We start from the raw sequence: 25,931 nt of genomic DNA on the forward strand, positions 1-25,931 counted from the left end.
CAATAAAACTTGAAGTGTAACCAATAAACAGGAAGTGTAACCATTGCAGGAATTGTAAATACAAAACAGGAAGTGTAACTTAGAAACAGGAAGTAAAAACAGAAAACAGGAAATGTAACCAGTACTAGAATTGAAAACACAAAAGAGGAAGTGTAACCAATACAGGAAGTAAAAACATGAAAAAAGGAAGTGGAACCAACAAATGGGAAGTGTAACCAATACAGGAAGTAAAAACATGAAAACAGGAAGTGGAACCAACAAATGCGAAGTGTAACCAATACAGGAAGTAAAAACATGAAAACAGGAAGTGGAACCAACAAATGGGAAGTGTAACCAATACAGGAAGTAAAAACATGAAAACAGGAAGTGGAACCAACAAATGCGAAGTGTAACCAATACAGGAAGTAAAAACATGAAAACAGGAAGTGGAACCAACAAATGGGAAGTGTAACCAATACAGGAAGTAAAAACAGATAATATGAAATATGAACAAAACAGGAAGTGGAAACAGATGACAGGGACTATAAAGAAAAACAGGAAGCACAACCATAAAACAGGAAGTACAAACAGAAAACAGGAAGTGGAAACAGAAAACAAGGATTACAAACAGAAAACAGGAAGTACTAACAGAAAACGAAGTGGAAACAGAAAACAAGGACTATAAACAGAAAACAGGAAGTACAAACAGAAAAGAGGAAGTAGAAACAGTGTGTCTGCAGCTGGCGCTACTGAGGCATTGTGGGTAATGGCTCCTGTCAGTAGGGGACGTATTCCGACTGGAGTGACTGGAAGAGAGAAACAGGAAGTGGAAGGTCAGAGGGGGGCGGGGCTAAGAGAAGAGGGGGGCGTGGCTCGGACACTCACGGGGATGGAGCGGCTGAGGTAGCGTCCCGCCGGGCCCTGGAAGGGTCGGAGGTCGTGGGGGGCGGAGCGGCGGGCCGGGGCCGGGGGCGGGGCCTGGGCCGGGTGGGCGTGGCCTTCCCCCTCGCCGTACAGGTCGCCCATTGAGCCAGCCAGTCGGGGGGCGGGGCTCCGGGGCGACGAGGCGCTGCGGCCGATCCGCTTGGGGGCGGGGCCTGGCTGGGGCGCCCTGAGGGAGGGAGCCAATCAGGGGGCTGGGAGTCGGCGATTGGTGGACGGAGGGAGGAGGGGGCGGGGCTTACCTGAGAGGAGGGGGGGAGGAGAACCGGCCCAGGATGGGGGGCTCCTCCGGCCTGGAAGACAGGGAAGACACGCCCACTTTAGCATCTAGCCACGCCCACCAGGTCTGGATCCTCGTTCTAGACCTGGTTCTGGTTCTGGTCCTGGTTCTGGTTCTAGTACCTGAGGGTTCCGGTCCTGTTCCTGGTTCTGGTTCTCCGGTTCTTCAGTTCTCTCAGCCGGTCCCCCTGAGTGAAACCTGACCCTGGATCAGGCTCCGCCTCCTGCTCCTCCAGGTGGGCGGGGCTCAGGCTGAGCTCCCTCAGGCTCCCTATGAGCTGAAGCTCCGCCCCTTTCTCCTCTAGCCCCGCCTTCTGGCTCCGCTGTGCGTCGCCCAGCGCCCAGAGCTCCGCCTGCTTCCTGCGGGGAACAGGAAGTGAGGTGAAAACAGGAAGTGAAGTGAAAACAGGAAGTTAATTTAACAGAGAAAGTCAATTGAAAACAGGAAGTAGAGTGCAAACAGGAAGTGAAGTGAAAACAGGAAGTCAATTTAAAACAGGAAGTTAATTGAAGTAGGGAGTCAATTTTAAACAGGAAGTAGACTGCAAAGAGGAAGTGGAGTGCAAACAGGAAGTAGAGTGTAAACAGGAAGTGAAGTGAAAACAGGAAGTTAATTTAACAGAGAAAGTGAATTGAAAAGAAGTAAAGTGCAAACAGGAAGTGAAGTGAAAACAGGAAGTTAATTTCAAACAGGAAGTTAATTGAAGTAGGAAGTCAATTTTAAACAGGAAGTAGCTTGCGAAGAGGAAGTGGAGTGCAAACAGAAAGTGAAGTGAAAATAGCAGGCAGAGAATAGAAAACAGGAAGTAAAAACAGGAAGTGAAGTGAAAACAGTAAGTCGATTTTAAAAAGGAAGGTAATTTAAATCGGAAGTACATTTTAAACAGGAAGTAGAGTGCGGAGAGGAAGAAGAGTGCAAACAGGAAGTGAGGTGAAAATAGGCAGAGAACAGAAAACAGGAAGTAAAAACAGGAAGTGAAGTGAAAACAGGCAGTGAAGTAAAACGGGAAGTGTAGTATGAAGAAGTGGATAGAAAAGGAGTGAAGTGAAAACAGGAAGTGAAATAAATACAGGAAGTTAAGGGAAAACAGGAAGTGAAATGAATACAGGAAGTTAAGGGAAAACAGGAAGTGAAGGGAAAATAGGACGTAAAGATAAAGCAGAAACTAAATTGAATACAGGAAGTGAGTTGAAAACAGGAAGTTGAGCGCATCAGGCAGAGGATAGAAAAGAAGAATTAAGCTAATTAAATTAAAAAATCAGGAAGTTAGATGAAGATGGGGAAGTGAAGTGAAAACAGGAAGTAGAGTGAAAACAGGATGTAAACTGAACCGAAGAGAAAGCAAGAAGTGAAAAGAAAACAGGAAGTACAGAGGAAGTAGAGTGAAAGCAGGAAATAAAGGGAAAACAGGAAGTGAAGTTAAAACAGGAAGGGAGTATTTAGCAGGAAGTACAGAGGAGGCGATGTGAAAACAGGAAGTGAAGCGCTGGTCAGGAGGGAGTGGGCGGGGCTTACTGCAGCAGGAAGTGCTGCTGGGGACCAATCACGGAGCCCGGCCGGCAGATGCGGATCCAGGCGATGGCCTCGGGGGCCGTGAAGCGGTACTGCTTCATCAGGAAGCAGCCAATCAGGGTGCCGGTGCGGCCCAGGCCCGCTGACGGACACACACACACACACACACACACACACACACACACACAAACAGGTTACACTGTGTTTAGATAATTTAATGTATTTTTCTAGTTATTTTTTATTATTTTGTGATTGTTCATCTTACTATTTTTATTATTATTGTTATTTTTATTATTATTTATTCGTATATTTTATGTTGATATGGTTATAATTTATTGTATCATATATTTTAATTTCCCATATATTTGTTTTCTGTCTTATATTTAAATTTCATATTATTTTTCAATTTTTGTTTTTTAAATGTTCAATTTTTATGTATTTTTTTTTCATTTAGTCTGCGTAATAGTTGATTATTTTACGTTTAATCTTACGTGTATATAATTATTATTTCATATTTTCTTGAATAAAATAATTTTATTATATATTTATTTATTTGTTATAGGTTAAATTTATTTTATACTATTATTTTTTTACTTTAGGTTTTACATATATAATTTTATAAATATAAATAATTCATATTATTTATATTTATTCATTATTTGTCAGTTACGTATAATTATTGCTATTTTTCAATATTTCTCATATATCATATATAATGTACAAATACTATACTAAAACTATTACATATTACCATTATTATAATACTTATATTTCTATCTTATAGTTATTATTATTAATAGTATATATCCTTACACATTATATTAGTCATTATTTGTTTATATTATTTGTCTAATTCTATATTTTCCTATATTTAGTTTTATTATATATTTCTTATTCATCTCTTATGTTAAATGTTATTTGATACTATTATTTTTTTAGTTTTTTATATATATATATATAATTCATATTATTTATATTTATTATTATTTAACATTTACTTATATTATTATTTTGTTTATTATTTGTTACATTATAGTATATACTAATATACTAAAACTATTATTCATTACTATTATCATAACACTTATATTTTTTATTTATTATTATTATTATTAATAGCATAGATTCTTATATATTATATTATTCATTTTTTATTTACATTATTTGTCAAATATTTCATATTTTCTTATATGTAGTTGTATTATATATTTCTTATTCATCTCTTATATTAAATGTTATTTTATACTATTTTTTTTTAGTTTTTTATATATATATATAATTCATATTATTTATATTTATTAGTATTTATCACTTACTTTTATTATTTTATTATTTGAAATATTATATTATATACTAATATACTAAAACTATTATATATTACTGTTATCATATTATATTTATTATTATTATTATTATTATTATTATTATTATTAATAGTATAGATACTTATATATTATATTATTCATTATTTATTTACATTATTTGTCAAATATTTCATATTTTCTTATATTTAGTTTTATTACATATTTCTTATTCATCTGTTATGTTGAATGTTATTTTATACTATTATTTTTTTGGTTTAACTTATATATAATTCATATTATTTATATTTATTATTTATCATTTACTTATATTTTGTTTGTTATTTGTTATATTATATTATATACTAATATACTAAAACTATTACATATTACTGTTATATTATATTTACTATTATTATTATAATAATAATAATTATTATTATTAATAGTATAGATACTTATATATTATATTCATTATTTATTTATATTATTCGTCTAATATTTTATATTTTTCTTATATTTAGTTTTATTACATATTTCTTATTCATTTGTTATGTTGAACGTTATTTTGTACTATTTTTTAGTTTTTATATATATAATTCATATTATTTATATTTATTTATTAGTATTTATCACATACTTATATTATTTTGTTTATTATTTGTTATATTATATTATATTATATTATATACTAATATACTAAAACTATTATATATTACTGTTATCATATTATTATTATTATTAATAGTATAGATACTTATATATTATATCATTCATTATTTATTTATGATTTGTCTAATATTTTATATTTTCTTATATTTAGTTTTATTACATATTTCTTATTCATCTGTTATGTTGAACGTTATTTTATACTATTATTTTTTTTGTTTTTTACACATACATAATTCATATTATTTATATTTATTATTTTTTTATCATTTATGTATTTACATTTGTTATATATATATATATATATATATATATATATATATATATATATATATATATATATATATATATATATATATTTTTTTTTATATATATTATAATGTTTTATTTGATTTATTATTTATTTACCTTATTTATATTTATTATACATATTATATATTATTATCATTATTATTATTAAGATTATTGTGGTGTCTACCCTTGCAGTGCACGGCCACGGCGCCGGGGCTGGCGTCGCAGATCCTCAGGAAGCGGGCGGCGATGTCGTCGGGCGGCGTGGAGCCGTCGGCGAAGAAGAGCTCGTGGTGGCGGAAGCCGGCGTCGGCGAAGCGCCGGCCGTCGTACAGCTTCCGGTTGAGGCGGATCACCGTGGCGACGCCGCGCTGCCGGAAGTACGGGAAGTAGAACTCCGGGGCGTGCAGCGGGTAGCCTGGAGTTACAAAAATAAAATAAAATAAAATAAAATTAAATTAAATTAAATAAATAAATAAATAAATAAATAAATAAATAAATAAATAAATAAATAAATAAATTAATTAATTAATTAATTAATTAAAGTATTCATTCAATGATTAAATACTGACTGAAAAAGTTTAAAATATTTTAAAAATATATAAAAAAATTAAAATAATTATACAAAAAAATTAAATACATGCATTCAAGACATTCACTAAACAGTTAAATACCGAGTAAAAAAAAGGTTTCAATATTTTAAAAATGAATAAAAAAATAATTATGAAAAATTAAAATAAATACATGCATTTAAAAAAATCACTAAAAAAATTAAATAAAGTATTTTTTTGTATAAAAATATATAAAAATAAAAAATAATAATTTTAACAACTTAAAAAAATTAAATATAAAATACTTTTGATATATTGACCAAAAAAACATACTAAATAATTATTTTAAAAACATTTGAAAACTATACATTAAAAAAAGTTATAAAACTATAAAAAAAGTTAAATAAATTAATTTAAAATATTAATCAAATAAATACCTAGTATTTATTTAATATTTAAAATATATATATAAAAAAATAAAAAACTAATTTTAACATTACAAAACATTTAAATATATGAATGCATTGAAAATATTCTCTAGACAAATAAATACTAAGTATTTTTTTATACAGTGCATCCAGAAAGTATTCACAGCGTTTAACTTTTTCCACATTTTGTTATGTTACAGCCTTATTCCAAATCGGATTCAATTATTATTTTCCCTTAAAATTCTACACATAACACCCCATAATGACAAAATGAAAAAAGTTTTTTTGAGAGTCTTGCAAATTTATTAAAAAATAAAAAACAAAGAAATTACATGTACATAAGTATTCACAGCCTTTGCCATGAAGCTCTAAATTGAGCTCATGTGCATCCTGTTTCCACTGATCATCCTTGAGACGCTTCTACTGCTTAATTGGAGTCCACCTGTGGCAAATTCAGTTGATTGGACTGATTTGGAAAGGCACACACCTGTCTATATAAGGTTCCACAGTTGGCAGTGCATGTCAGAGCGTAAACCAAGCATGAAGTCAAAGGAATTGTCTGTAGACCTCCGAAACAGGATTGTGATGAGGCACAAGTCTGGGGAAGGGTACAGAAAAATTTCTGCTGCTTTGAAGGTCCCAATGAGCACAGTGGCCTCCATCATCCGTAAATGGAAGACATTTGGAACCACCAGGACTCTTCCTAGAGCCGGCCGGCCATCTAAACTGAGCAATCGGGGGAGAAGGGCCTTAGTCAGAGAGGTGACTAAGAACCCCATGGTCACTTTGTCACAGCTCCAGCGTTCCTCTGTGGAGAGAGGAGAACCTTCCAGAAGGACAACCATCTCTGCAGCAATCCACAAATCAGGCCTGTTTGGTAGAGTGGCCAGACGGAAGCCACTTCTTAGTAAAAGGCACATGGCAGCCCGCCTGGAGTTTGCCAAAAGGCACCTGAAGGACTCTCAGACCATCAGCAAAAAAATTCTCTGGTCTGATGAGACAAAGATTGTACTCTTTGGTGTGAATGCTCGGCGTTTTGTTTGGAGGAAACCAGGCACTGCTCATCACCAGGCCAATACCATCCCTACAGTGAAGCATGGTGGCGGTAGCATCACACTGTGGGGATGTTTTTCAGCAGCAGGAACTGGGAAACTAGTCAAGATAGAGGGGAACATGAATGCAGCAATGTACAGAGACATCCTGGATGAAAACCTGCTCCAGAGCGCTCTTGACCTCAAACTGGGGCGGCGGTTCATCTTTCAGCAGGACAACGACCCAAAGCACACAGCCAAGATAGCAAAGAAGTGGCTTCAGGACAACTCTGTGAATCTCCTTGAGTGGCCCAGCCAGAGCCCGGACTTGAATCCAATTGAGCATCTCTGGAGAGATCTGAAAATGGCTGTGCACCGGCGCTCCCCATCCAACTTGATGGAGCTTGAGAGGTGTTGCAAAGAGGAATGGGCAAAACTGCCCAAAGATAGGTGTGCCAAGCTCGTGGCATCATTTTCAAAAAGACTTGAGGCTGTAATTGCTGCCAAAGGTGCATCAACAAAGTATTAAGCAAAGGCTGTGAATACTTATGTACATGTGGTCTCTCAGTTTTTTATTTTTAATAAATTTTCAAGAATCTCAAAAAAACTTTTTTCATGTTGTCATTATGGGGTGTTGTGTGTAGAATTTTTAGGGAAAAAATGAATTGAATCCAATTTGGTATAAGACTGTAATATAACAAAATGTGGAAAAGGTAACGCGCTGTGAATACTTTCCGGATGCACTGTATGTAAAAAATAAAAAAAATAATAATTACAAAAATAAAAAAATAAAACACATGCATTTAAATAATATAAGAATAAATATTAAGTATAAAAGTTTTAAATATGTAAAAAATATATAAAAAATAAAAACTAACAATTACAGTTTAAAAAACTTAAATAAATGCATTTAAAACATTCACTAAACAATTAAATACCAAAAACATTTTTTAAATATTTGAAAAAATATATAACAAATTAAAAATGTGTTTTACAAAAGAAAAAAATAAATATACAAATGATTTTGAATATTGACTAAACAAATATGTACTAAGTATTTTTTGAAAATATTGAAAAATATATTAAAAAAAAACCTAAAATAAAAAAAATTAAAAAAATCATTCAAAATATTCATAAAACAAATAAATACCGAGTTTTTTAATATTTAAAAAATATACATATAAAAAACTAATAATTACAACAATTTCAAAAAATTAAAATGAATAAATCCATGTAAAATATTCATCAAATAGCAAGTTTATTTTATATGAAGAATGTTTTTTATTTAAGAAAAAATAAATAAAAATTAATACAAAAAATTTAATATATAAAAACATTTAATGTATTGACTAAACAAATAAATATTAAGTAATTTTCTTAATATTTAAAAGCTTGTAAAAAAACATTGTATTGTTATTATTATTATTATTATTTTAATTAATTTTAATTCATTACTATAATTATATTTTTTATAATTTTCATATATATCTTTTGTTTTGTATTACTTTCTAATTTTGTATGATTATAATTATTATTATTATTATGATTATGATTACTGTAATTACTTTCATTAGTTTTACTTCATTCCTATAATTATTACTTTTTATGTATATGTAATTTTTCCTTTTTTTATTTTTGTGTTATTGTTATTCTAATTAGTATTGCGTCATTATTGGAATTATTATTCTCATTTTTATATTTCTTTCTTTATTACTTTTACATTTTTTCATTACTATGATTGTTATTATTTTAGTTTTACTTCATTACTATAACTATAATTGACATTATTTTTATATTTATTGCTTTATAACTTTTTAATTTTTCATTATTATTTTTATTATTATTATTATTATTGTAATTATTTTAATTAGCTTTACTTCATTACTATATTTCTTTATATTTTATTTTTTTTGTGTATCATTTTTGTTATTCTAATTAGTATTACTTCATTATTCGAATTATTATTCTTATTTTTTATAGTTATTTTTTATTACTTTCTCATTTTTGTATTATTATTATTTTATTAGTTGTACTTCATTACCATAATTATTTTTTTTATTATTTTTATAATTATTTAATTTTTTATAACTTTTTTAATTTTTGTATAATTATCATTATTCTACTTAGTATTATTCATTATTAGAATTATTATTCTATTATTTTTATTTATTTTTAATTTTATTTTATTATTATTATTATTATTATTATTATTATTATTATTATTATTAGTAGTAGTAGTAGTAGTAGTAGTAGTATTAATTTAGATTTTTTATTGAATATTTTTATTTATTTATTCATTTATTATGTTCTATTAATATTTCGTAATTATTATACTTTCACTTCAATTTTTTTTTTATTTCTATGTTGTTTGTTTGTTTGTTTGTTGTTGTTGTGTTGTCTGCAGACCGTTGTCCAGCCTGGTGGAGGCGTGCGGTCCGCTGAAGGCCAGCAGCTTCCCCGGGACGATCCAGTTCAGGTCCCCGTTCTCCACCCGCTGAACAAACAAACAAACAAACAAACAAACAATAAGCCAGAGGAAAGAATCAACAAGACTCAACAAACAAACTAAATGCGGAAACCGTTGAGCTAGCCTGAGCCTATTCCAAACTTTCTACGAATGTCAGATGTACTTTTTTTCTGTACGAAGTTTTTTTACGAACTTTCGATGAAGCGCTGTTTTTACGAACTTTATCCAACTTTCACGTTTTACAGTGTTTACGAACTTTCTCTACCGACTTCTTTCGTTCACGATAGTTTCACAAAAAGTTTATCCGTGCGAACTCTTCTCTACGAAGTTTTGACAAAGCGTTTTCCTCTACGAACTTTATTCTACGAACTTTTGATTAACCTTTTTCCTCTACGAAATTTTGACGAACGTTTTTGCATTATGAACTTTTTACAAACTTTTTTCCTTTACGAACTTTTTACTAAGTTTTTTCTTCTACAAAGTTTTTCTGTAACTTCTTTCTTTACGAACTTTCTTCGACAAAGTTTTTCTGTAACTTCTTTCTTTACGAACTTTCTTCTACGAAGTTTTTTCCTTTACGAACTTTACCAACTTTTGACGAGCCTCATTCTCTACGAACTTTTCACGAATCTTTTTCCTTTACGAACTTTTTACTAAGTTTGTTCTTCTACGAAGTTTTCTCTAACTTTTTTCTTTCCGAACTTTTTTCTACGAACTTTTGACAAACCTTTTTCCTCCACGAATGTTTTCCGACATTTTTTCATTTCCGAACTTTCTTCTACGAACTTTAGATGAAGGTTTTCAGAACCGTTTGCCTTTACGAACTTTTGACGAACTCTTGTCCTCTACGAGTTTTCCACGAAGTTTTTTTTTCTTTATGAACTTTTCACAAATATTTTCTTCTACGAAGTTTTTCTGAATTTTTTTTCATTTACGAACTTTCCTCTACAAACTTTTGACGAACTTTTTTTTCCTCTACGAACTTCATTCTACGAACTTTTGATGAACCTTTTTCCTCTATGAACTTTATTCTACGAACTTTTGATGAACCTTTTTTCTCTACGAACTTTTGGCGAATCTTTTTCCTCTATGAACTTTTGACGAACTTTTTTGCATTATGAACTTTTTACAAACTTTTTCCTTTACGAACTTTTTACTAAGTTTTTTCTTCTACAAAGTTTTTCTGTAACTTCTTTCTTTACGAACTTTCTTCGACAAAGTTTTTCTGTAACTTCTTTCTTTACGAACTTTCTTCTACGAAGTTTTTTCCTTTACGAACTTTACCAACTTTTGACGAGCCTCATTCTCTACGAACTTTTCACGAATCTTTTTCCTTTACGAACTTTTTACTAAGTTTGTTCTTCTACGAAGTTTTTCTCTAACTTTTTTCTTTACGAACTTTTTTCTACGAACTTTTGACAAACCTTTTTCCTCCACGAATGTTTTCCGACATTTTTTCATTTCCGAACTTTCTTCTACGAACTTTAGATGAAGGTTTTCAGAACCGTTTGCCTTTACGAACTTTTGACGAACTCTTGTCCTCTACGAGTTTTCCACGAAGTTTTTTTTTCTTTATGAACTTTTCACAAATATTTTCTTCTACGAAGTTTTTCTGAATTTTTTTTCATTTACGAACTTTCCTCTACAAACTTTTGACGAACTTTTTTTTCCTCTACGAACTTCATTCTACGAACTTTTGATGAACCTTTTTCCTCTATGAACTTTATTCTACGAACTTTTGATGAACCTTTTTTCTCTACGAACTTTTGGCGAATCTTTTTCCTCTATGAACTTTTGACGAACTTTTTTGCATTATGAACTTTTTACAAACTTTTTCCTTTACGAACTTTTTACTAAGTTTTTTCTTCTACGAAGTTTTTCTGTAACTTTTTTGTTTACAAACTTTCTTCTACGAACTTTTGACCAACCTTTTTCCTCTACGAATGTTTTCTGACATTCTGTCATTTCCGAACTTTCTTCTACGAACTCTGGAAGAACCTTTTTCCTGTACGAAGGTTTTCAGAACCGTTTGCCTTTACGAACTTTTGACGAACTCTTGTCATCTACGAGTTTTCCACAAAGTTTTTTTTTTCCTTTATGAACTTTTCACAAATATTTTTCTTCTACGAAGTTTTTCTGAAATTTTTTCATTTACAAACTTTTGACGAACTTTTTTCCTCTACGAACTTTATTCTACAAACTTTTGACGAACCTTTTTCCTCTACGAACTTTTAACAAACTTTTTTGCACTATGAACTTTTTACAAACCTTTTTCCTTTACGAACTTTTTACTAAGTTTTTTCTTCTAAGAAGTTTTTCTGTAACTTTTTTGTTCACGAACTTTCTTCTACGAACTTTTGACAAACCTTTTTCCTCTACGAATGCTTTCTGACATTCTGTCATTTCCGAACTGTCTTCTACGAACTTTGGAAGAACCTTTCTCCTGTACAAAGATTTTCAGAACTGTTTGCCTTTACGAACTTTTGACGAACTCTTGTTCTCTACGAGTTTTCCACAAACTTTTTTTTCCTTTACGAACTTTTCACAAACATTTTTCCTCTACGAACTTTTTACGAATCTTTTTCCTCTACGAACTTTTGACGAACCCTTTTCATCTACGAACTTTTTACAAACATTTTTTCCTCCACGGTTTTCTGTAACTTTTTCCTGTACGAACTTTTAACGAACTTTTTTCTATGAAATTTTTACGAACCTTTTTCAGCTATGAACTTTTTTTGTTTACGAACTTTCCTTTAAGAACTTTTCACAAACTTTTATCTTCTACGAAAGGTTTCTGTAACTTTTGCCTTTACGAACTGTCTTCTACGAACTTTTCACGAACTTTTTCCTTTACGAATTTTTGACGAACATTTTTCCTTTACGAATTTTTGACGAACATTTTTCCTTTACGAACTTTTCATCAACTTTTTTCTTCTACGAAGGTTTTCTGTAATTTTTGCATTTACGAACTTTCTTCTACAAACTTTTCATTAACTTTTTTTGTTTACAAACTTTCGAACCTTTTGCCTCTACGAACTTTTTACGAATCTTTTCCCTCTACGAACTTTTGATGAACCTTTAATATCTACGAACTTTTTACAAAAATTTTTTCCTCCACGGTTTTCTTTGACTTTGTTCTCTACGAACTTTTAACAAACTTTTTTTTGCTGTATAAAATTTTTACGACCCTTTTTCATCTACGAACTTTTCCGTTTACGAACTTTCCTTTAAGAACTTTTCACAAACTTTTATCTTCTACAAAACGTTTCTGTAACTTTTTCCTTTACGAACTTTCTTCCACGAACTTTAGATGAACCTTTTTTCCTTTACGAACTTTTCACGAACCTGTTTCTTCTATGAAGGTTTTCTGTAACTTTTGCCTTTACGAACTTTCTTCTACGAACTTTTCATGAACCTTTGTCCTTTACGAGCTTTTCATGAACTTCTTTCTTCTACGAAGGTTTTCTGTAATTTTTGCCTTTACGAACTTTCTTCTACGAACTTTCGATGAACTTTTTTCCTTTACGAACTTTCGAACCTTTTTCATCTACGAACTTTTCCTTTACGAACATTTTTCCTTTAAGAACTTTTCACAAACTTTTATCTTCTACGGAACATTTCTGCAACTTTTTCCTTTACGAACTTTCTTCTATGAACTTTAGATGAACCTTTTTCCTTTACGAACTTTTGACGAACATTTTTCCTTTACGAACTTTTCACAAACTTTTATCTTCTACGAAACGTTTCTGTATCTTTTGCCTTCACGAACTTTCTTCCACGAACTTTTCATGAAGCTTTTTCCTTTACGAACTTTTGACGAGCCTTTCTCCTTTACGAACTTTATTCTACGAACTTTTGACGAACCTTTTTCTTCTAGGAACTTTTTACTAGCTTTTTCCTTCACGAACTGTCATCTACAAACTTTTAACGAAAATTTTACGAACTTTTTACTCCTTTAAGAACTTCTGATGAAATTTCGACGAACTTGAAACGAAATTTTTACGAACTTTTCCCCCATAAACCTTCGGTGAACTTGATTTCTCGGTAACTTCTTACGAACTTTTAAAACTTTTTTTTTTTCAAAAAATTTGCATCCTTGAACTTTGACATGACTGATTTGACCTTTGACCTTTCTTCTGTGTGTGTGTGTGTGTGTGTCACCTCGTAGTGCTCGTACTCGTTCACGTCAAAGTTCTCGAAGTCGAAGAAGCCGTGCTGCAGAGCCTGACCACAACAAGTAAACAAGTAAACAACACAGATGGTGGGAAACAAATACATTCATTGTATTATTATTAATACTATTATCATTAATAATTAATTATTTTTATTAGTCAGACAAAGATTTTAGATTTTTTTTAATATCTGATATAATAATAAAAATAAAAGAAAAATTAAAACAAGATATTGAAAAACAAAAGCAAAACATAAGTATATAAATTAAAACAAAAATAAAATAAATACAGAAATTTAAAATAATAAAATAAAATAATTACATTAAAATAAAACAAAACAAATACATAAATTAAAATCAAATACATATATAAATTTAAGACAAATAAAATATAGGAATTAAAGAAAAGTAAAATAAATATATATAATAAAGCAAAATAAATATGCATTATATTCAAATAAATAAATCAATTTAAGATATTTATTTAAAATATATAAATTAACATAACATAAAACCAATAAATAAATATAATAAAACAAATATATTAATTAAAATAAAACAAAACAAAAATATGAATTAAAATCAAATAAATACATTTGAGAAAAATAAAATATGTAAATTAAAATAACAAAAAATCAATATATATAATACAACAAAATAAATATATAAATTAAGTAAAACAAAACAAAAATATAAATTAAAATCAAATAAATAAATTTAAGAAAAATATTTAAATAAAAACAAAATATATATATTTAAATGAAATAAAATAAATTCATAAATTACAACAAAATACATATTTAAAATAAAATAAAATATATAAATAAATTTAAATGTATCAATTAAAGTAAAACAAATATTTAAAATAAATTAAAATAAATAAATTTAAAAATCAATTAAGGTAAATATTCAAAACAAAATTAAATAAATATATTAATCAAAATAAATATACAAATTAAAATTAAGATATAAAAGGCAATTTCTTTAAAATATTGTAAACAAGACGTCAACAGGAAGCGAACAAAGTGTAAACACGTAAACAGACCTTGCGGATGCCCTGCAGGCAGTGCAGCACGGTGAGGTTGAAGGTTGAATTCCCAAACGAGGCGTCCCTGAAAGGCGAGACACGGGCCGTTACCATGGAGACGCAGTGCCGGGAGGCTAGCTTAGCGGCTAACGCTAAAGGCTGTGGCTAATGCTAGCTTAGTGCCAAATGCTAACTTACTGGCTAATGCTAACTGTGACGAAAGCTAGCCTCATGGCTAATGCTAACTTTTACACTCATGCTAGCTTAGTGCACGATGCTAACTCTGTGACTCGAGCTAGCCTGATGGCTAACGCTAACTCTTTGACCACTGCTAGCCTAATGGCTAAAGCTAACTCTGTGACTGGAGCTAGCCTGATGGCTAATGCTAAATTCTCTACTCATGCTAGCTTTGTGGCTAATGCTAGCGCAGTGACTACAGACATCCTCGTGGTTGATGCTAACTATTCCATTAAAAGTAGTCTCGTGGCTAACGCCAACTTGGCGGCTAATGCTAGCTCGCGAGCTAACGCTAGCGCCGCACCTGAAGGGCAGGTAGGCGGAGTTTGTCCCGGAGGTCAGCGCCCTGAAGGCTTCTTCCGGAGACTTCTTCAGGTAGATCACCTGCAGGCACACGGCTGGCGTTAGCGTTAGCGCTAGCAGTGACGGCGACATCTACTGGGGAGAGCCCAGGCTAGCGTTAGCGTTAGTGTTAGCCGGGAACTGACGGCGTAGCCTCCGATGAGCACGGCGGCGTTGGAGCGCCTCCTCTGGTCGAAGCTGGTGTAGTGCACGATGCGCTTCCTGGTCAGAGTGAAGGACTGTGGGAAGAGAGGGAGAGGGCCGGGCTAGGGTTAGCATTAGCATGGAGATCACACATGACGACAAGCTCAATGCTAATGACGCTAGAGAAGCTTGATGCTAATGAAACTACATGCTAATGAAGCTAAAGGAGCTAAATGCTAATGTAGCTAAAGTAGCTAAATTCTAAGAAATTAATGAAGCTAAATACTAACAAAGCTAATTGCCAATGAAACTAGAAAGAAACTGAATGCTAAAGAAGCTAAATTCTAATGAAGCTAAAGAAGTTAAATATTAACGAAGCCACAGAAGCTAAATGCTAGTGAAGCTGAAGAAGCTAAACGCTAATGAAGCTAAAGACGCTAAAATATTAACGAAGTTAAAGAAGCTTTATGCTACAGAAGCTAAATGCTAATGAAAAAGCTCAATGATAATGAGCTAAATGAGCTAAATGCTAATGAAACTAATGAAGCTAAATGCTAATGAAGATAAATAAGCTAGAAAATAATGAAAGCAAATAAGCTAAATGCTAATTAAACTAAAGAAGTTAAATGCTAAACAAGCTAAATGCTAAAGACGCTAAAGAAGCTCAATGGTAATGCGCTAAATAAGCTAAATGCTAATGAAGCTAATGAAGCTAAATGCTAATGAAGCGAAAGAAGTGGTGTGTTCAGGTGTCGTGATGCGTTCAGGTGTCATGGATCAGGACCGGATAAGGATGGTCTTCAGTGGTTTCAAGGGACCCTTAAATGGTCCATACTGGTTTCAAGGGACCCTTAAATGGTCCATACTGGTTTCAAGGGACCCTTAAATGGTCCATAGTGGTTTCAAGGGACCCTGAAATGTTCCATACTGGTTTTAAGGGACCCTTAAATGGTCCATACTGTTTCCAAGGGACCCTGAAATGGTCCATAGTGGTTTTAAGTGACCCTGAAATGTTCCATACTGGTTTTAAGTGACCCTGAAATGTTCCATACTGGTTTTAAGTGACCCTGAAATGTTCCATACTGGTTTTAAGGGACCCTGAAATGGTCCATAATGGTTTTAAGGGACCTTGTAATAGTCTTCAGTGGTTTTAAGGGACCCTTAAATGGTCCATACTGGTTTCAAGGGACCCTTAAATGGTCCATACTGGTTTCAAGGGACCCTTAAATGGTCCATAGTGTTTTCAAGGGACCCTTAAATGGTCTATACTGGTTTCAAGGGACCCTTAAATGGTCCATACTGGTTTCAAGGGACCCTTAAATGGTCCATAGTGTTTTCAAGGGACCCTTAAATGGTCCATAGTGGTTTCAAGGGACCCTTAAATGGTCCATACTGGTTTCAAGGGACCCTTAAATGGTCTATACTGTTTTCAAGGGACCCTTAAATGGTCCATACTGGTTTCAAGGGACCCTTAAATGGTCCATACTGGTTTCAAGGGACCCTTAAATGGTCTATACTGTTTTCAAGGGACCCTTAAATGGTACATAGTGTTTTCAAGGGACCCTTAAACGGTCCATAGTGTTTTCAAGGGACCCTTAAATGGTACATAGTGTTTTCAAGGGACCCTTAAATGGTACATAGTGTTTTCAAGGGACCCTTAAAGGGTACATAGTGTTTTCAAGGGACCCTTAAATGGTACATAGTGTTTTCAAGGGACCCTTAAACGGTACATAGTGTTTTCAAGGGACCCTTAAATGGTACATAGTGTTTTCAAGGGACCCTTAAATGGTACATAGTGTTTTCAAGGGACCCTTAAATGGTCCATACTGGTTTCAAGGGACCCTTAAATGGTCTATACTGTTTTCAAGGGACCCTTAAATGGTCCATACTGGTTTCAAGGGACCCTTAAATGGTCCATACTGGTTTCAAGGGACCCTTAAATGGTCTATACTGTTTTCAAGGGACCCTTAAATGGTACATAGTGTTTTCAAGGGACCCTTAAACGGTCCATAGTGTTTTCAAGGGACCCTTAAATGGTACATAGTGTTTTCAAGGGACCCTTAAATGGTACATAGTGTTTTCAAGGGACCCTTAAATGGTACATAGTGTTTTCAAGGGACCCTTAAATGGTACATAGTGTTTTCAAGGGACCCTTAAACGGTCCATAGTGTTTTCAAGGGACCCTTAAACGGTCCATAGTGTTTTCAAGGGACCCTTAAATGGTACATAGTGTTTTCAAGGGACCCTTAAACGGTCCATAGTGTTTTCAAGGGACCCTTAAACGGTCCATAGTGTTTTCAAGGGACCCTTAAATGGTACATAGTGTTTTCAAGGGACCCTTAAAGGGTCCATAGTGTTTTCAAGGGACCCTTAAATGGTCCTTAGTGGTTTTAAGTGACCCTGAAATGGTCCATACTGGTTTCAAGGGACCTTGTAATAGTCTTCAGTGGTTTTAAGGGACCCTTAAATGGTCCATAGTGGTTTTAAGGGACCCTTAAATGGTCCATACTGGTTTCAAGGGACCCTGAAATGGTCCATAGTGGTTTTAAGGGACCCTTAAATGGCCCATAGTGGTTTTAAGGGACCCTTAAATGGCCCATAGTGGTTTTAAGGGACCCTTAAAATGAACCCCGACTATAATGATAAATTTGCTCTATGTGGTTCAGCTTGCTGTCAGTAACATATCTATGAATAATTTAAAAATATATATAAATTCAGTTAACTATATTTTAACAAAGTTTATTTCGCACGGAGGCCGCCATTGTTGTGCACGTTGCAAAGCATTCTGGGTAGTGACGTCACAAAGTTGTTTCACCTCTCAGCAGTGTTTTTAGGAGTGATCTGTTCACAGCTTTATAAGCATGAGTGTTCAACCCTTTCAATTCGAACCAACACGAAACCAAATACAGAGCGAGGACGAAAATGAAAGTAACAGAGGAGATGACGATAAAAATTGTAGCTACCAAGAGGAAGAGAGAGTCGGTCACAGCCGCTAGTGCCTTTGTGGATGCTGCCTCCCAGTGGCGACCGAGAGAGAGCGTCTGCTGCAAAGAGCTCAATTTTCTTTCTGTCGCTGTTCATGGTACTTATTTACTTTACATCGTCACGATTAACATAATTAACACCAAAATGACAAACGGAGATGGCTGCTCTCTCTACTTTACCATAGATCTCCCCTGTATCACAGCGCATCCAAACTTTCAGGCTGTCTGCATAAACCTGGATGTCTTGTGGGAAATTCAGCCCGGGAGCGTCATGTGGAGACGCGTTTTATCTGAGGAGCGGGTGGGGGGGTGGGGGGGGTGGGGTAGGTGCGGTCATACTTCGGTTTGCGGAGCGGGAGCAAATATATAACATACCGGAGAGCGGCCACGCACACGGCCGGGAGAGCACACACAAATCTTCTGTTATCATTTAAAATCTGGCACGGCGGCCTAATAACAGACAGTGTTCTTACCATATTTAACAGTCCAGAACACTCCACATCACGGCCATGTACGGATTCTCCTCCTCCTCCTCCCTGTTTCAGCTGAGCGTCACTTGCTGATGTTATTCGGACTCGTTTTGAGTCATCATCGCGTTCCCCTTCCTTCTTTTTAAAAAATGACAGTAAATTTAACTGTCTTTTAGACATGTTTGATTCGCCCTTTGCTTACTCTCTTCATGAATAATCTCAGATGCAACAACTTCCTGTCAGAGGCGGGTTTGATTCACTGCGTCAGCAGATCTGCGGCTCTTTTAAATGACTTATTTTTTTAACCTTTAATTGTATTAAACAATCTGAAATTAGTAACAGTTGTTCTGTGAATTAATGTTAGAATATTATTATTTTATGCAGTTAACGTGATTTCTGAGCACAGGTATGGGGAGCTGAACTCTCCCACAGGCATCTTCCCACTCTTTTCTTAATTTTCTCTCCTTAGGAAAGCGGTGGATGCTCACCACACTTCTTTTAATTCCCTTGTTTTCAAAATTACATCCAAAAGTGACGCAATGTGGCATTTTGTTTAGTTGCAGCTGACGAGAGAAGTACTTTGTGAGTAATTTGTGGCTTTGCTCGGTGAACAGACAACTACCTGACGTCATCACTCCCAGAATGCATTGCGCGGCCAAAACATGGCCGCCACCATGTAAGCAATAATCCTATAAACGAGTGGCATTTTATAACTTATGCATTATGTTTATACTTTTCTAACAGCGTATTTTAAGTGTAGACATCAGCGACAACATTTGTAGAGCTAATAGACATTTTAATCGGGGTTCGCTTTAAATGGCCCATAGTGGTTTTAAGGGACCCTTAAATGGTCCATACTGGTTTTAAGGGACCCTTAAATGGTTGATGAAGCTAATGAAGCGAGAGACTGTAACCAGTGAAGGTTCTAATGGAGGTGTTTGACAGTGGAAGGGGGCGGGGCCAGGGGGAGGAGGCGTGTCATTCAGCGGAAGGGGGCGTGGCCTGGCACCTTGAGCTTCTTGTTGAGCTTGCAGCAGTAGCGGAACAGCAGGGCCAGGTTGAGGGGACCGAAGTCTGAGTAGAAGCTGACACACACACACACACACACACACACACACACACACACACACACACACACAAAATGGAAAAGAAAAACTAATCAAAAGAGTAACCAATAAATTAATTCAATATTAAAATGAAAAAATAACAAAAATAACAATAAGATTCATAAATAAAATAGAATAACCAGTAACCATGGCAAAACAATGTAAGAAACAAGGAAATAAATGAAAGAAATAAACATTTATTACAAAACAATTGAACTTATTGAAATAAAAAAAAATGTTAAAAATAAAATAAATGCAATAAAGTCATGAAAAAATTATTTCTTACATTTTTTAATTATTTTTATAAAAACAAATAATTAACATAAAATATATTTTTATTAAAAATATCAATATTTAGAGTAATAATTAGTTAATGCAATAAATTATTTTTTTTAAATATTGATTAAATATATAAATATTTATAATTTAAATTAAAGTTAATGCAATGCAGTAATTAAAAATATTTTTTTAAATAGATAAATATTTAGAGTAGTAATTAAAGTTAATACAATAAATTGATTTAATAAATGTTCTATTAAATATTTAAAAAAAGTATAGTAATAAGTAATGGTAATGCAGTAAATTAATGAAAAAATTGTATTTTATTAATTATATAAATATTAATAATATAAAGTAAAGTTAATCCAATAAATTTAAAAAGCTTTTTATTAAATATAAAAAATTACAGTAATAAGTAAAGGTAATGCAGTAAATTAGTGGAAAAATATATACATTATATTTTTTAAATATATAAATATTTATAGCAATAAGTAAAGTTAGTGCAATAAATAAATAAGTTTTTTTTTTATTTAAACATATAAATGTTTACAGTATAATTAAAGATTAATTAAATAAAAACATTTTTATTAAATATCTAAATATTTATAATAAAATTACTGCAATAAATTAATATAAAAAATATATGTTAATACTGTAAATATATAGATATTCACAATAAAAAGTAAAGTCAATGCAATAAATTAATAAAAAAATAAATTATATTTACATAAATATCTATCTAAAATAATGACTGAATAAAATGTTAACTAAATGCAAAGAAATAAAAAATAGTTATATTAAATATATAAATATTTATCTAAAATAATGACTTCAAATAAAAAGTAAATGCAGTAAAAAAAGGAAAAAAATATCCAAATTACTGATTTTAAATAAAAAAAATAAACTTTACAACAAAAAAAATTTTATTGAAGAAATAAATTTAGTGAAATATTTTGATTTAAATAATATTAAAAAATAAGTACAATAACATTAATTTTTTTAAAATAAATTTGTTTAAAATATTGATTCGAAATAAATGAAATAAATTTAATGCAATAAAATAATAAATTATTTTACTTAAATAATTATTTTTCTAATAAACAGAAATAAGTATCTAAAAACAAAAATAAATACAGATTTATAATTTATTTACATATTTAATTTTAAAGATTTAAAATTAAAAAAATAAATATGCTAACCATGACAACAGGATGTAACAAAAATATAAAAAAAAAAAAAACATTTTAAATGAATAAACCAAAAATAAAAACAACATAAAACAAAATATAATAATGTAAAAAAAATAATTTAAATAGAATAACATAGAGCCTGCCACTTCCTGGAAGCAGCCTGGTCGCCGTGGAGACGGGGCGGAGGGGGGCGGGGCCTACCTGTCGTACAGCAGCTCGTCGTCGGTGCTGAAGTAGTGCGTGTTGGCCGTGCTGCGGGGCCGGCTGCGCAGCGTGGCGAAGTACAGGCGGTCTGTGAAGGCAGCGTGGGGCGTTCAGGGCCCGCGGGACAAAAGAGAGAGACGGCACAGGATTACGCGATGTGTTCAGGGGCGATCGGACAAATGAGCATTCAGACAAAATGATACGATGCGTTCAGGGGTGATCAGACAAAAAGATATGATGTGTTCAGGAGCTATCAGATAAAATGATGCGATGTGTTCAGGAGCGATCGGACAAAATGGTACGATGCGTTCAGGAGCGATCGGACAAAATGACACAACGCGTTCAGGAGCGATGGGACAAATGCACATTCAGACAACATGATGCGATGTGTTCAGGAGCGGTCGGACAAAAGTGTGATTGGACAACATGACAAGATGCGTTTAGGAGCGACCGGCCAAAAAAGCGATCGGACAAAATGAGAAGATGCGTTCAGGAGTGATGGGATAAAAATATACGATGCGTTCAGGAGCGATCGGACAAAATGATACGATGCGTTCAGGAGCGTTCGGACAAAATGATACAATGCGCAAAAAAGCGATCGGACAAAATGAGAAGATGCGTTCAGGAGCAATGGGATAAAATTATACGATGCGTTCAGGAGTGATGGGATAAAAATATACGATGCGTTCAGGAGCGATCGCACAAAATGATACGATGCGTTCAGGAGCAATTGGACAAAATGACAAGATGCGTTTAGGAGCAACCGGCCAAAAAAGCGATCGGACAAAATGAGAAGATGCGTTCAGGAGCGATGGGATAAAATTATACGATGCGTTCAGGACTGATGGGATAAAAATATACGATGCGTTCAGGAGCGTTCGGACAAAATAATACGATGCGCAAAAAAGCGATCGGACAAAATGATACGATGCGTTCAGGAGCGATCAGCCAAAAAAGCTGTTGGACAAAATGAGACAAAGCATTTAGGAGCGATCGCACAAAATGATACGATGCGTTCAGGAGCAATCGGACAAAATGACACGATGTGTTCAGGAGCAATTGGACAAAATGATACGATGCGTTCAGGAGCGATGGGACAAATGCACATTCAGACAACATGATGCGATGTGTTCAGGAGCGGTCGGACAAAAGTGTGATTGGACAAAAAGATACGATGCGTTCAGGAGCAATTGGACAAAATGTCAAGATGCGTTTAGGAGCGACCGGCCAAAAAAGCGATCGGACAAAATGAGACGATGCGTTCAGGAGCGTTCGGACAAAATGATACGATGCGCAAAAAAGCGATCGCACAAAATGATACGATGCGTTCAGGAGCGATGGAACAAAATGATACGATGCGTTCAGGAGCAATCGGACAAAATGACATGATGCATTCAGGAGCGACTGGCCAAAAAAGCGATCGGACAAAATGACACGATGTGTTCAGGAGCGATGGGACAACATGAGACGAAGCATTCAGGAGCGATCGCACAAAATGACATGATGCGTTCATGAGCAATTGGACAAAATGAAACTAAGCACTCAGGAGCGATCGCACAAAATGATTCGATGCGTTCAGGAGCGATCGGACAAAATGATACAATGCATTCAGGAGCGATCGGACAAAATGATACGATGCGTTCAGGAGCGATCGGACAAAATGATACAATGCATTCAGGAGCGATCGGACAAAATGATACGATGCGTTCAGGAGCGATCGGACAAAATGATACGATGCGTTCAGGAGCGATCGGACAAAATGATACGATGCGTTCAGGAGCGATCGGACAAAATGATACGATGCGTTTATGAGCCATCGCACAAAAGAGCAAACGGACAAAATGAGATGATGCGTTCAGGAGCGATCAGACAAAATGACATGATGCATTCAGGCGCAATCGGATAAACTGATACGATGTGTTCAAGGGCAATCAGACAAAACATCACGATGCGTTCAGGAGCGATTGGACATAATGACACGATGTGCTCAAGGGCAATCGGAAAAAAACAATACGATGCGTTCAGGAGCGATTGGACAAAAAGAAACGATACGTTCAGCAGAAAAAAAACCAGTTTCAGGACTAGTTTATTTGTTTGAGGACTAGTTTAGACCATAAACAACTCATTAAGAGCACAAACAAGTAGTTACAGGACTGGTTTCTTCATTTCAGAACTAGTTTAGACCATTAACAACTAATTGAAAATACAACTCGTTCCAGGACTAGTTAGATTCCAGAACTAGTTTAGTGTGTTTACAACTCATTCAGCCAAAAACAACTAGTTTCAGGACTGGTTTAGAGATTTCCATTGCCATAAACAACTAGTTGCAGGACTAGTTCATTCATTTCAGAACTAGTTTAGACCATCAACAACTCATTAAGAGCACAAACAACTAGTTTCAGGAAAATCAGGACTAGTTTAGTGTGTTTACAACTCAATCAAGCACAACCAACTAGTTTGAGAGATTTCAGGACTAGTTTATTCATGTTAGGACTAGTTTAGTCTGTTTACAACTCATGAAAAGCTAAAAAAACAACTAGTTTCAGGACTAGTTTAGACATTTCTGGACTACTTTAGTGTGTTTACAACCCATTCAGCCAAAAACAACTAGTTTCAGAACTCGTTCATTCATGTCAGGACTAGTTTAGTCTGTTTACAACTCATTAAAAGTAAAAAAAAACAACTAGTTTCAGCACTAGTTTTGAAATTTCAGGACCAGACTAGTGTGTTTACATATAATTCTGCCAAAACTAGTTTTAGGACTAGTTTATTAATTTCTGAACTAGTTTAGACCATTAACAACCCATTAAGAGCATAAATAACTAGTTTCAGGACTAGTTTAGAGATTACAGAACTAGTTTAGAGGGTTAACAGCTCATTGAAAGCAAAAAAAAAATAATAATAATTTCAGGACTAGTTTAGTGCGTTTACAACTCATTAAAAGCACAAAACAACTAGTTTCAGGACTGGTTTATTCATTTGATAACTAGTTTAGACCATAAACAACTCATTAAGAGCACAAACAACTCGTTTCATTACTAGTTTACTCATTTCAATACTAGTTTTGACCATTAACAACTCATTAAGAGCTCAGACAACTAGTTTCAGGGCTAGTTTATAGAATCCAGGACTAGTTTAGAGCATTAACGACCCATTAAGAGCACAAACAACTCGTTTCAGGACTAGTTTATTCATTTCAGAACGAGTTCAGACCATTACCAACCCATTAAGAGCACAAGCAACTAGTTTCAGGACTAGTTTAGTGTGTTTACATATAATTCTGCCAAAAAAAACAACTATTTTCAGGACTAGTTTATTCATTTTAGGACTAGTTTAGAGATTTCAAGACTAGTTTAGTGTGTTTACATACAATTCGGCCAAAACAACTATTTTCAGGACTAGTTTATTCATTTTAGGACTAGTTTAGACCATAAACAACTCACTAAGACCACAAACAACTAGTTTGTGGACTAGTTTGTAGATTTCAGGACTAGTTTACTGTGTTTACACTTCATTCAGAGCACAAACGACTAGTTCCAGGACTAGTTAAAAGATTTCAGGACTACTTTGGTGTGTTCACAACTCATTCAACAAAAAACAACTAGTTTCAGGACTAGTCTATTCATTTTGAGACCGGTTGAGACCATTAACAACTCATTCAACCAAAAACTACTAGTTTCAGGACTAGTTTATTCATTTGATAACTAGCTTAGAGCATAAACAACTCACTAAGACCACAAACAACTAGTTTGTGGACTAGTTTATAGATTTCAGGACTATTTTAGAGTGTTTACAACTCATTTGGGCACAAACGACTAGCTCCAGGACTAGTTTAGAGATTTCAGGACTAGTTTACTGTGTTTGCACTTCATTAAGAGCACAAACGACTAGTTGCAGGACTAGTTTAGAGATTTCAGGACTAGTTTACTGTGTTTGCACTTCATTAAGAGCACAAACGACTAGTTGCAGGACTAGTTTATAGATTTCAGGACTAGTTTACTGTGCTCACACTTCATTCAGAGCACAAACGACTAGTTCCAGGACTAGTTTAGAGAGTTTCAAACTCCTCTAAAGCAGGAGCGACTAGTTAAACAGCTCCTCGTGTCGCTTTTCAGTTAGTTAGTTAGTTAGTTAACTAGTTTAACGTGGTTTACCGGTGATGAGCTCCGCCGCTCCGGCCGCCTCGCGCCGCTCCACCACCTCCTCCTCTCCCCGGAACAGCGCGGCGAGCAGCGGCGCCGCCTTCAGCCGCGGGCCGCTCATGTCTCCCGTTCCCCCGGAGCTCCGGGACCTTCCTCCTCCTCCTCCTCCTCCTCCCCGGGCCGC

General features: G+C 34.0%; 1 protein-coding gene across 1 annotated transcript; it reads right to left on the minus strand.

Annotated features, from left to right (window-relative positions):
• Positions 1-621: 621 nt before the first annotated feature.
• LOC115385276 (dual specificity protein phosphatase CDC14AB-like) lies at positions 622-25,931 on the minus strand. Its single transcript, XM_030087252.1, has 14 exons — positions 25,760-25,931; positions 21,603-21,693; positions 19,836-19,911; positions 15,375-15,467; positions 15,191-15,270; positions 14,668-14,734; positions 13,613-13,675; positions 9,391-9,478; positions 5,162-5,392; positions 2,717-2,855; positions 1,324-1,560; positions 1,164-1,214; positions 865-1,090; positions 622-785 (listed from the first exon to the last, which is right to left on the minus strand). The coding sequence occupies exons 1-14, from the start codon at positions 25,866-25,868 to the stop codon at positions 756-758; spliced, it is 1,581 nt and encodes a 526-aa protein (XP_029943112.1). The 5' UTR covers positions 25,869-25,931; the 3' UTR covers positions 622-755.

This window comes from Salarias fasciatus, unplaced genomic scaffold (genome assembly GCF_902148845.1).
Source record: "Salarias fasciatus unplaced genomic scaffold, fSalaFa1.1, whole genome shotgun sequence".
Classification (NCBI taxonomy): domain Eukaryota; kingdom Metazoa; phylum Chordata; class Actinopteri; order Blenniiformes; family Blenniidae; genus Salarias; species Salarias fasciatus.